The sequence below is a fragment of the Monocercomonoides exilis genome (assembly GCF_001643675.1).
Source record: "Monocercomonoides exilis strain PA203 chromosome Unknown scaffold4-2303458, whole genome shotgun sequence".
NCBI classification, from domain to species: Eukaryota; Preaxostyla; order Oxymonadida; family Polymastigidae; genus Monocercomonoides; species Monocercomonoides exilis.
The window spans coordinates 1,785,217-1,797,070 of record NW_027150549.1 but is presented as its reverse complement, the minus strand read 5'-3'; the positions used below and the strand labels follow the sequence as shown (position 1 = coordinate 1,797,070).

The 11,854-nt window shown below is 38.5% G+C and overlaps 2 protein-coding genes across 2 annotated transcripts; both read left to right on the top strand.

The window, feature by feature from the left end:
* Positions 1-112: 112 nt before the first annotated feature.
* MONOS_9303 (putative Protein kinase dsk1) lies at positions 113-6,490 on the top strand. Its single transcript, XM_067879790.1, has 4 exons — positions 113-308; positions 490-662; positions 722-959; positions 1,089-6,490. The coding sequence occupies exons 1-4, from the start codon at positions 163-165 to the stop codon at positions 6,025-6,027; spliced, it is 5,496 nt and encodes a 1,831-aa protein (XP_067734860.1). The 5' UTR covers positions 113-162; the 3' UTR covers positions 6,028-6,490.
* Positions 6,491-10,751: 4,261 nt separating this feature from the next.
* Positions 10,752-11,392, top strand: MONOS_9304 (uncharacterized protein; the record flags this gene model as incomplete). Its single annotated transcript, XM_067879791.1, has 2 exons — positions 10,752-10,820; positions 11,258-11,392. 2 exons carry the CDS (start codon positions 10,752-10,754, stop codon positions 11,390-11,392), a joined length of 204 nt encoding a protein of 67 aa, XP_067734859.1.
* Between the last annotated feature and the right edge of the window lie 462 nt (positions 11,393-11,854).

Below are 11,854 nucleotides of genomic sequence, written 5' to 3'. Positions count from 1 at the left end.
GATTGATTAAAACTGTAATATTTGATGTGAAATTAACATAAACGTTTAAGTTCTGTTGTGTTTTTGAAAATAGCAAAATAATAGTGATTTTGAATACATAAAGTGGTAAGGATCAGATTATTCACTTCAAATTTAACTTTACTCAATATCAAGGTGTAGTCAATGGAGTCAGACGATGAAGGAACTGAAGATTATCGCCAAGGAGGCTATCACTATGTTCATATAGGCGATATATACAACAATCGTTTCAGGGTGGAACAGAAACTTGGATGGGGTCATTTCTCTACTGTCTGGTTCTGTACAGATTTGTTTGTGGATTTTTTAAGTTAAATAAGTTTTATAATTCCATTATTTTGGGGAAATTCATTTTATAATTTTATTCTTACTGATGCTATCACTTTCATCATGCTGTTTTTTCCTTTTTGCAATGTTGAATTTTTGATCTGGAACTAATTCCGAATGTAAATTTACATGAACAAACTTCAACAGGCGAACGGGAAAAAACGTTGCGCTGAAAATTATTAAAAGCGCTCCTCATTATATGGAGGCTGCTCGCGACGAAATTGTTCTCTTGTCTCAGATAGCGAATGGTGATCCAGATTTTAACAAATGCGTGGTTCATTTGATTGATAGCTTTGAACTTGAAGGTCCAAATGGAACTCGTTTGCTTGTTATTTTTCATATTTTTTAACAAAATTTTCATTTATTGCTTTTCTCATAGATATGTGTATGGTTTTTGAGGCTCTAGGAAGTAATCTTTTGGCATTGATAAAAAGATATTCATATCGCGGAATTCCACTTCCGATTGTAAAGCACATATGCCGTCAGATACTTATTGCTTTAGATTATATTCATCGAGAATTGGGGATAATCCACACAGATCTTAAACCAGAAAATATTTTGCTTGAATGGCCAATTGTGTTTACTAAGTGTAAAGATGGACAAAGGCCAAAAGAAAAGTATTTTTCTTTTTCTTTTGAAAAATGCAATGCTTTTTTATTTCAACTCATTTTTTTGCTCACTTACTTGCTTTCTTGTTTAATACATACAATTTTGTTATCTTGATTCATCCACTTAACCGGAACCAGTGCGTCATCAGCCAATGTGGGTGGTGAATCTTCCTCGAAGTCACAAATACCATCTGCGACATCTGCCTCAGCATCAACCCCTGATACATTACCTTCAGCATACCAATCATCTTCTTCATCATCTTCATCCTCTTCATCCTCGTCTGCATCTTCAGCAACCACATCATCTGATTCAACTTCAGCAGCAGCACCATCCGTCACTTCCAATTCCAACCTCTCCTCTTCTGCTGCTTCCACGTCGAGTATCGCTCATCCTTCTAACATTTCACTGCAACAACAGCAACAACAGCAAAAGGAATCTTTTTCAACCAACCAAACCCAGCCATCATCATCTTCTTCCTCTTCCTCTTCATTCCCACCTGCTGCTTCCTCCCCCGTAGGGAATGCATCTTCCCTCACAATCGAGTCTGTTTTGCCAGAGGGTGTTGTTTGGGCAGAGCTGACAGCAAAAGAGAAGCAGAAGTACAAACAGAAGCTGGCGAAGAAGCGGAGGAAAGAAAGGCAGCGGCTGGCGAAGGCTGCGAAGGAGACAGAGACAGAAGGAGGAGAAGAGAAAGAAGGGACAGATGAAGGGGAAGGGGAAGGGGAAGGAGAGGAAGAGCCGAAGACGATGGATGAAGAAGAGAGCGAGAACAAGACAGCAATTGAGAATTCATCAGATGAAAAGAATATTGGAAAGGCGAATGAAGAAAATGAGAAGGAAATGAAAAAGAAAGAAGAAGAAGAAGAAAGAAAGAAATTGAATGCAAATGCGAATACAAATGAAGAAATCAACCAGCCACATCTTTTGGCAGAGGATGAAAAAGCAGAGCAGCAAGAAAAGACGAAAACTGTCACTTTTGATTTGGCTAATGTTTCTTCTTCCTCTTCCTCTTCTTCTTCTTCCACATCTCACTCTAATGTTTCAATATTATCAACTCCTCCATCCAGTTCTGCTCTCCTAATATCCACAAACACCACAACAACTGCTTCATCACCTTCTTCGTCTTCATCTTCATCTCATTCATCCTCTTCTTCTTACTCCTCCTCTTCTTCTTCTGTTGCTGAAGACCCAATCTCCACCCCAACCGTCGACAACATCGCTGACAGTCTCTCTCATCTGACACTCACTCCATCCACACCCTCACAAAACGGCTCTCTTCCCCTCCAAAACTCCACACCCTCTACAACAAAAACAACAGAAGAAGAAAGAGAAGCAGAAGCAGAAGCAGAAGCAGGGCTTGCTGCTTCGTCATCCTCTGACTCTTCCCTCTTCCCTGTGCAAACAACACCCACGTCAACTTCTACTCTGCCATCAAATGGGCCATTTTCCTCTTCTACTGCTGCTAATGCTAATGCTAATTCTTCTTCCTCCTTCAACACTTCACAGGCAGATGCTCTATCTCCTGCAGTCATCCTTAAGACGCTCCCAAATCTTCATTCAGAAATGGATTTGGCTAACTCTTCATTGAACACTCTATCTGCTTCAACACTTGCGCCATCGCCTTTGTCTGCTTCTTCTCCAAATCCTTCTCTTTCTTCTTCTTCTTCTTCTTCTTCTTCTTCTCTGTTGACTCCTTTTGAGGAAGTACTTGATCCTATTTCGTCTCCAAAGCTGCAGAATGATCTGAAGAGCCAGAAAAAAGACGAAACAAGCAATTCAAATGCGAATAAAATGAATAAAGTGAATGCGGAACAAGAAAAAGGAAGCATTTCAGATGGCCTTCCGATTATTCAGCCTGGTTTCACGAAGCAAAATGAATCTGACAAATACTATCCTTCCAATTCAGCTGCCAATTCTACCAATTCTGCTGCTAATTCCTCTTCTTCCAATGCATCTTCCTCTTCCACAACAGCAACATCATCAACATCAGCATCAACATCTCCGTCATCAACTTCCTCCTCTTCTGCCTCATCCTCATCATCATCATCTTCTTCTTCTTCCAATACCCTCAACGCCTCTTCCTCTTCCTCTTCCTCTCCTGTACCCTCTCCCCCTCCCTCTGCCTTGCCTGTCGGTCCCTATCTCCTTGGCACAGTACCCAGAGAAGGCTACACGAAATACGACATCAAAGTGGTGGACTTTGGGAACGCCTGCTGGATCGACCGGCACTTCACGTCGAACATCCAGACGAGACAATATCGCTCCCCTGAGGTCATTTTGGGGTATGACTACGACGAAAGAACTGACATCTGGTCGTTCGCATGCATCGTCTTTGAGCTGCTGACAGGGGATTTGCTGTTTGAGCCACACTCAGGCGAAGACTACGACAGAGACGAAGACCACATTGCGATGTTTGTGGAGCTGCTGGGTCCCGTCAAAAGGGCCTCTGCAATGAAAGGGAAGTGGTCGAGGCAGATATTCAACCGGAGAGGAGAACTGAGACACATCAAGCAGCTCAATTTGTGGCCCTTGCGGTCTGTGATGATCAGAAAGTACCACGCCCTCCCGCAGCAGGCCGACGAGCTGTGCTCGTTTCTGCTGCCTTGTCTGGACTTCAACTCGAAGAAGCGGCCGTCTGCTGCAGAGCTGATGAAGCACCCGTGGCTGACGATCAGAGAAGGAGAGTCGCTGACTGGGGCGAGCTGGATCGAGAAGCCGATTGCAGGGCCACACGATCTGAGGGGTGGAGCAGAGATGGACCCGCTGGCGAAGGACAAGCTGACGGAGATGGAGATGAAGCGGGAGAGGGAGAAGGAGAGGGAGAGGCAGCGGGAGGCGAGGAGAAAGCAGAAGCAGGGAGAGAAAATGCAGCGGAAGGAGGTGGTGAGGATGATCAAGGCGGAACAACGGAAGCTGAAGGAGCAGCTGAAAGAGGTGGTGAAAAGAGAAGGATCGAAAGAGGAGATTGTGGAGATGCTACGGCAGGTGTTTGGGATTGAAGTGGAAGAAGGAGAGGATCTGACGCAAGTGGTGGAAGACATCGAGATTGACGACGATGAGAACGAAGACGAAGATAGCAACGACAACTCAGATGAACGTGATGATGACGACGATGGCAGAGGTAGTGACGATGATGATGAGAGCGAAAAGGAGATGGAAGCGCTGAATGCGCATCCGATGGATCCGGTGGTTGTGGTCGATGACGACGATGACGAAGACTACGGCGATGCGAACAGTGAAGGTCACAGAGAAGGCAGGGGCAGCGGGGCGCATGGGGGAGACGGGACAGACGAGGAGGAGACAGATGAAGAGACAGACGACATTTCGTCGTCTTCATCGAGTGGAAGCGGCGAGTCAACAGACGAGACGTCGTCTGGGTCGTACAGCCATTCGGGGAGTGAGAGCGAGATGGAGACAGAATCTGAGTCTGAAACTGACTCGGAGACAGACTCAGAGACGGAGTCTGAGACGATGAGCGGAGAAGAAGAGGATGAAGAGATGCGGAGTGATTATGAGGAGGAAGAGGAAGGGAACGAAGATGAGGAGATGGATGATGACATTGACATCCATTCGCTGCCTGAAGCCGATTTCTACACGGCAGAAGACATTGCACGTGCGAGAGCCGCCAAGAAAGGCGCTGCTCACAGATACAAGTTGCACAAAGGAAAAGGCCCGAAGAAGAGCAAAGGGAAAGCAGGACTTGGTATAGGTGATGAAGAAGACGATGAAGAGGACGATGATGAAGAAGGCAAAGGCTCAGAGAAAGAAGGAGACTTGAATGAAGAAGACATTCAGTATCTCCAGAATTTCCCAATGGTCTCGCAGTTCGGCCAGTACGAGGGCTTCCCGTTCGTCGGCTACTCAGACCTCTCTCAGATGGATCCGATGTATGCGCGCGAGGTGCTTGACGGGGCGATGAGCTCTTCGTCGTATCAGTCAGCAGCGGCAGACGAGCAGGCGTTTGCGACGCATCCGCACAGGGCGCTGGAATACCAGCTGCTGGAGATGCAGAAGCTGCTGATGGATGCGCAGAGCTCAGATATGGAGCTGCCCCCAGAGCTGGTGTACAAATATTTGTACTACCAGAAGATGCTGCTTGACGGGGCAGAGGGGCATTTTGCATCGTTTCCACAGCAACTGCAGCAAAAGGACAGAGAAAAGGCACACATTGAAGAAATTGATGATGAGGAGGAGGAAGATGGAGATGGAGAAGGTGAGGATGGAGATGGGAAGGCAGGGGGAAAAGGAAATCGGAACGAAAGGAAAGCATTTATTGGAAGGCCTAATAGCAAAGAGGACTATCTGAACAGGAAAAAGATAATGCAATATTTTGATTCACAGCAAGTTCAGCACGGAGGAGGAGTCAGAGGAGATGTTGAAGAGGAGGAAGAAGAGGAAGATGAAGATGATGAGGAAAACATTGGAAGACAAGGAGAACGATATTTGCTGAATTATGGGGCAGATGGAGAAGACGAGGAAGCCAACTATGAGGCAGAAGCAGAATTCTTCAATCACATGCAGCAACGTCAGTATTTGATGCAGTATTTGCAACAACAGCAGCAACATCAACAGCAGCAGCAGAAGCTGATTGACGAGGAGCAGATGAGAATGCGGCAGGAAATGCTTCGGAAGCAGCACGCGCAGCAGTCGTATCAAAGAGCCTCTGCACAGAACAGCGCACATGTTTATGGCAGGCACAGCGGAGGGATGCAGAGTGCTGCAAAAGGAAGAGGAGCAGGTGAAGAGCGGGAGTGGGGAGAAAGCATAGAGGACGAGGTGTTTGGTGCTGATCGGTCGTTTGGAGGAGGTAAAGACGGGAGGAAAGAAGGGAAGCAGCTGGATGGGATACGGTCGCTGTATGGAGGATCTGGAGAAGCGAAAGCGATGAGTGAGTTCACTCAGAGGGAAGAATCGAAACAAACAGATGTTGATGGCACGCAACGAAGTGATGGGGAAGGGAGCGATGATGCGGGAGAGGAAGATATGAAGGATGATATTGCTGCGAGTGGGAAGCGTGAAGGGTCTGAGGAAGAAGGCTTTGACAGATTGATTGTTACACCGCCATTACAAAGTTGAGCGATAGATTGTTTTATTGTGATATTCAGAATATTTATTTATTCCATACATACCCTCTCTCTTTTTTTCTTCTTTCTTCTCATTTCCCCTTTCCCCTTTCTCCTTTCTTCTTAAAGTTATTATTATAGTTTGCATTTATTTTTAAAAAAATATATGATTTTTAATTTTTATAATTTTTAATGCCTTTGCAATTGCTGTGATGTTAGTGGTCTTTTATTTATCTGCTTCTTTTTTTAAAAAAAAAAAACAATGTGTTTAACATATTCAACGTCAATATTAAATTGTCTGCAATTTGTGTACCGCTGTTCACTTCCAAAGAAAATCATTTCGCTTCATTTCACAAGAAAAGATGCCAAGCGTGAATGAATTATTTGGGTTACTTCCATTTTATTTGCTTCGACGTTTGCTTTGATTTTCATCAAATTATGAATTGCAAAGAAAACTGTAAATAAAAGTCACTGCCTTTATTTTAATTATTAATAATCATCATCATTAATGCAATACCTCGCGATTCTTGTGAAGCGCAAAAAATCTTAAGAAACATTTTAATTCTACAAAACTTATTAATAAAATAAAATAAAATAAAATAATTAATGTTTTCATTAGCAAAAGAATAAGCAAGAAATGTGCAAATAATTGCTTGTGAATTGGAAAAGACAAGAATTATCGAAGCAAAACACACATCAGACAGTCTGGAAATCTTCTCCGTCTTCAGAAGGCACATCCATCGGCTTCACCAGCACAGACCGTATCGGATGCTGATTTCTTTTTTTGAACTGCTTGAGATGCACAATCTCATCAAACGGTGCCAAAAAGCGAACAAGAATCGGAGTCTTTCCAAACATGCGTTTCCGCTTCAAACTGATTGTGTTGCGGAACTGTTGTTGTTTTTTCTTCCTTTCGCGAGACAGAAGCGACGCTCTGAAAGAAGAATGGGGCAGCAGCGAAATGATGTTAAATAATGAAATAAAGCATTTGTTGGAGAGATCCGGCTCAGGAGAATTTGATTCATTATCATTGAAATCAAATTTACTGTTAAACATTTGTTTGTTTGAATTAAATCTTTGGCAGGTATTATCAGTTAAGAAGCGTTGAAACGGTTCACAATCATTTAACGTTGTTGAATATTTCAAGCAATCATCAAATGGAGAAACAACTCTTTTTTGCGAAACAGAAAAACATAAGTTACGTAAATTGTTGTTCGTTGAACTTTCTTCAAATTTGTCTGAGTTCATATTCAAAGAACGAGGCATAGAACTGAACGGAAATGGGGTCGTTTCTTCTGTTTTGTACAGAAATGTATCAGTATTCAAGCAAGATGAAGAATAGAGATTAATGTTATTCTCTGCCTCATTCAACTCTGAATCAAAGGAATCTGCATTTCGTTTTTCAGAAATATGTTCATTGAAGCACAATTCTTGAGTCATTTCTTTCGGATGTGTTTGAAAAGCTTCATTCTGTTGGGCATTTAAAAGCGAATGCATATATGTTTGTGAATAATTGCGCACTTTCTTTTTGAAATTGAAATCCTCCAAAAGCAAATGCTCCCTTTGCTTTCTATTTTCTGCTTCTCTCTCTCGAAGCTCAAGTCTCACAGCTGTCTGTATCTCATCGCTCAAACCAAGTGAGCCTGCGTATTTCAAATACGTTCTTAAATCTTTAGACCTTATTTTTTGGGTTCTGCCTTCATTTTCACAGAAACTGTAAGCATCGCTTTCATTGCCTTCTTCACTCCTTGCTGATATCTTTTTTTCTAGCAATGTTGGAAGTGGTGGCAACTTTCGAAGTAAGTTTGCTCTGAACCAGATTATTTCTTGTCTACTTGACGAAGGAATCCTAAATCTCAAATATTCTGTCAAATGCAAATCATTGCAGAATTCTGAGCATGAGTCATAACTCTCATTTTGCGCTGTTTCGTATCTTTTTCCATCCATTCTTGTTCCTTCATCTAATTGATCAATAAAACACCTTTTTCTGATAAGAAAGTCGGATGAATCAATATCCACTGAGTCTTCATGAGAATGTTGATTTGAAGGACAAGTTTTGATATTATTAACAAATTTATTTTCAGCAAAATTGGACTTAAGTACCGAATCGATCGCAATGCCGCTTGGATTGCATGTAATCCTCTCGCAAATTTTCTCATTTTTTTCATCGGGACTTGATAATTTTTCCTTTTTATATTTCATTTCGAATTTAAAGTCTTCAGTAGTTGGATAACTGTCGAAATATTCTGTTTCAGATCTCTTTAGCAAACACTCATAATTAATCTTTGTTTTCTCATCTCGAATAATGTCCATTGATGATCCCGTTTCATTGCAATAGATAGAGCCGAATGAATCCGCAGTAGGTAAGCTTGATGTTCTTCTGTGGCTTTCATTCAATAAAAGTTTATCAGGAAAGCGAAACCAGTTTTTTCCGGTTGAGCAAGAAAAATGAGAATAATCGGATGTATCACCTAAAACATTTGTTGTACTTTCGTTTGTGAATGCCTTCGTTTTTTTCTGCATATTTTCCTTTAAATTTTGAATATTTTTATCATTGTTATGAAGAACAAATGGAAGGGATGATGATTCGGTCACGAACGATGGCTTCTCCGTTAAATAAATATCACTTCTCAAAATATATGATTTGAGTGGACAATTTTCATCAGTATTGCTATTTGGCATTTCGCAATTGATAAACGATGCAGGAAAAGTAAATTTAAATTCAGCCATTAACAATCGAATCTGTTGAAAATTCTTTTGTCAGTTTACCCCTAATGAGTCATTCACTTTTTACAAAAAAACGTGAGGTTTGTTTCAACTGTACCTGCGTTGAAAACAGTAAATGACTGTTGCAAGAATCACTTGAAAAATAAAAAAATAAAGCCCTCTTTTGTTTTTAATTCTAAAATGATGAAGTTTTTATTATTTTTGAATGCTAAAATAATCAACTGAGCAAAGTCTTTGTGCGAATATAAAGAAAAAAAGAAATCAATATTAATTTCTTAAGGTAAAACTGATCTTTTGACATTCAATTATAAAAGTCTCACAATTATTGGAGGACGGAGCACATATACTGAGTACGTCTGAAAGAATTTTTTAATGTGTGAAAATTGAATGGTTCGTGTTTTCGATTTTTTTTCATTTTAGTTGCATTTGTTTCAATTAGAAAATTTAAGAATGACAATATGCATGTGTATGTTAAATCAGAAATTTTTTAATAAAAAAGAACTCCATTTTTCTATAAATTTATTTGTTGCAAATTTGGTCTTTTTTTTTCATTTTCTCATGATATTTCCATTTTGTTTTATGTGATTCAAATAAATCTTTTCTTTTTTAATATGAATGATATTTTTCACGAATAAAAGATTAAGAATTGAAATAATAAAGAAAGGATTAAACATTGAAAAGAAAAATATGGGACAGAATTCTTTCATTTATGAAAAAAACTGAGATTTGTTCCAAACTTTTTCTCCAATCATTTCATTATAAATCAACCATATCAATGCAAATAATTACAGAAACATTTTTTAATTGAGAAAAATATTTGTTTGAGAAGAATGGAACAAAATTCATAAAGCAACATATTTTGTCCCATGTAGATGAGTGATAATTTTTGAAATTGTATCTTGTTTCTGGGTGTTGTTTTTTAAAAGGTTGTTTGTATTTGGGGAGAGTTATGTATTCAAATGAAAAAATTCCTAACAATTGTTTTGAAAACAAATGTTGAAACAGAATTAAAAATAAAAATGTCTCAAATAAGCCTTTTCACTTTTCAATTTTTATTTAAAAATATTCAAGATATATTTTTGAACCTTGAATTATGATTGAAAAAATATGTTTTCAAAAATAATCACCCTGTTCAAAATGTATGTGTGCGTGTGAAAATGTGTGGTTGGTAATAATTATATTAGAAATAATATCTTTTTTCGTTGTGTTAATAATTGAATTGTTTTTCATCATTCACGAGATAATTCAATCAACTGTTTCATGTGTAACAATTGTTTCAAAAGTTATTATTTGTGATGAATAGATAACAAAGTTATCTGTCATTCTAATCTTGTCAATTCTGAGTTCAATAACGAATATTCATGTCATATTTTCGCACAGAAAATTTTGATTCAAAAAATATGATTTCAAGAATAAAATAATTCACACCTGTGTGAATGCATGAATGTTTGGCATATGGGAATGATATGGGAGTTTTCATAACTTCTTGAATCATATTTTTATATAATTAATATGATAATAAATCATCATTATTCATGTTTATAATCATCGGAAATCCATAATTAAAACTTTCAAATATTTTTTTAAAAATGTCAATTTTTTGTTGTTATGGGTTGTGATAAAAATTGACTTATTGAAATGGCAATGCTGGATCTTCAGATAATTAAGCCTCATCAGTTGGATATTGTTTTCACAGACGAAGACGGAGCGTGGAGGTGGTTTTACGAGAATGTTCTGAAAAACGAAGCGAAAATTTGCATCCTTTGCAGAAGAAAAATGATTATTCTTGAAAGAAAAAAGTTTTGCAGATATTTGTGCTTTTCAAAATGTAATAGATAGAAATCTGTTTATGATGAAACAGTTTTCTCTGGGAATAAATTAGGGTTGGAAAAGATTTTTAGAACCATTTTGTATTATTGGGGATGCACAAAAATAAAGTTCATTTCGAAAATGCTGGGAGTGGATTGAAAAACTGTTGGATTTAGGTGTTGCATAGTCAGAGTTTCCCACATGGAAATTTGGAATTTGCATCAAAACCCTATAGGAGGAGAAGGAAAAGTGGTTGAAATTGATGAGGCTGTGTGGAGGAGAAGAAAATATAAGATGGTAAGAAGAAAGGAACAAATTTAGATATTTGGTGGGGTTGAGAGGTTGAAGGAAAGTGGAGCTGGTACTCGTTTTGTGAAAGTTGCGCCTTTCAGAAAGAGATGAACTCTTCTTCCAATCAAATAGAAACAACTCGGCTTCGAACAACAATTATGAGCGACAAGGAGAAAGCATTCTGCACTTTGAATCAATTTGATAAAACTCATAAAACTGTTTGCCATAAAAGAAATTTTGTTGATAATATTACAGGCGCATGCACTAATACTTCCTTGAGCTAGTGAAGAACATTGTGCAAATCATTTCCTCTAACTGTGGTGAAAAAATCGTTGGTTGTAGATTATTTAGCTATGTTACTGGTAAAAACTTCTTTGAAATTTATTTTTCAAGATATTTCACCTACTATCGTTAAGAATAAAGCTATGGAAAAGCCAGCAGAAGATCTTGCGGAAGAGGAAGTCGAAGTTGAAGATTCAGAAATCCCTCATGTTGAAGATATTTTGGGAGATGAAGAAACTAAGGAAGAATCGTCAGGTCTCGAGACATAAGAAGAAAAAACTTCAGATTATGAACCAATAACAAATTTTTTTTTATTTTTTTTATATTTTTCATTTTTCATCCACACACATTTCCGATAATTTTTAATATGAATAATGATGATTAGTAATCATGTTAATTACAAATTAATATGTTTTAAGGAGTTTTGAAAAATCCCATATCGTGCACTTATACCAAATGTTTGAATGAATGAACATAACTTTCAAAGATTTCTTTCAACTTGTTAATAGCTTTTAAAATTAATTATGAATACTATTTCAAAAATGCTCATTCCAAAAGAGAAAAAGAACTTTTTAAAGTGTATATTTTTCTTTTCATAAACTGATTTGTGATAGTGAAAACGAGAACATTTCTAACATAAATGTTTCGAGAAACATCTTCATGGAAAAGGATTTTTGAAGTCATCAACAGCCTCAGTTCATTGTGAGTTCAAAAATGATCTCCAACATATT

Bases quoted from the DNA above. Each gene is read 5' to 3' on its own strand.
- MONOS_9303 (XM_067879790.1), top strand. From the start codon at position 163: ATGGAGTCAGACGATGAAGGAACTGAAGATTATCGCCAAGGAGGCTAT. The intron at 663-721 runs GTTTGCTTGTTA...CTTTTCTCATAG, and splicing joins TGAAGGTCCAAATGGAACTC to ATATGTGTATGGTTTTTGAG. The intron at 960-1,088 runs GTATTTTTCTTT...AACCGGAACCAG, and splicing joins GGACAAAGGCCAAAAGAAAA to TGCGTCATCAGCCAATGTGG.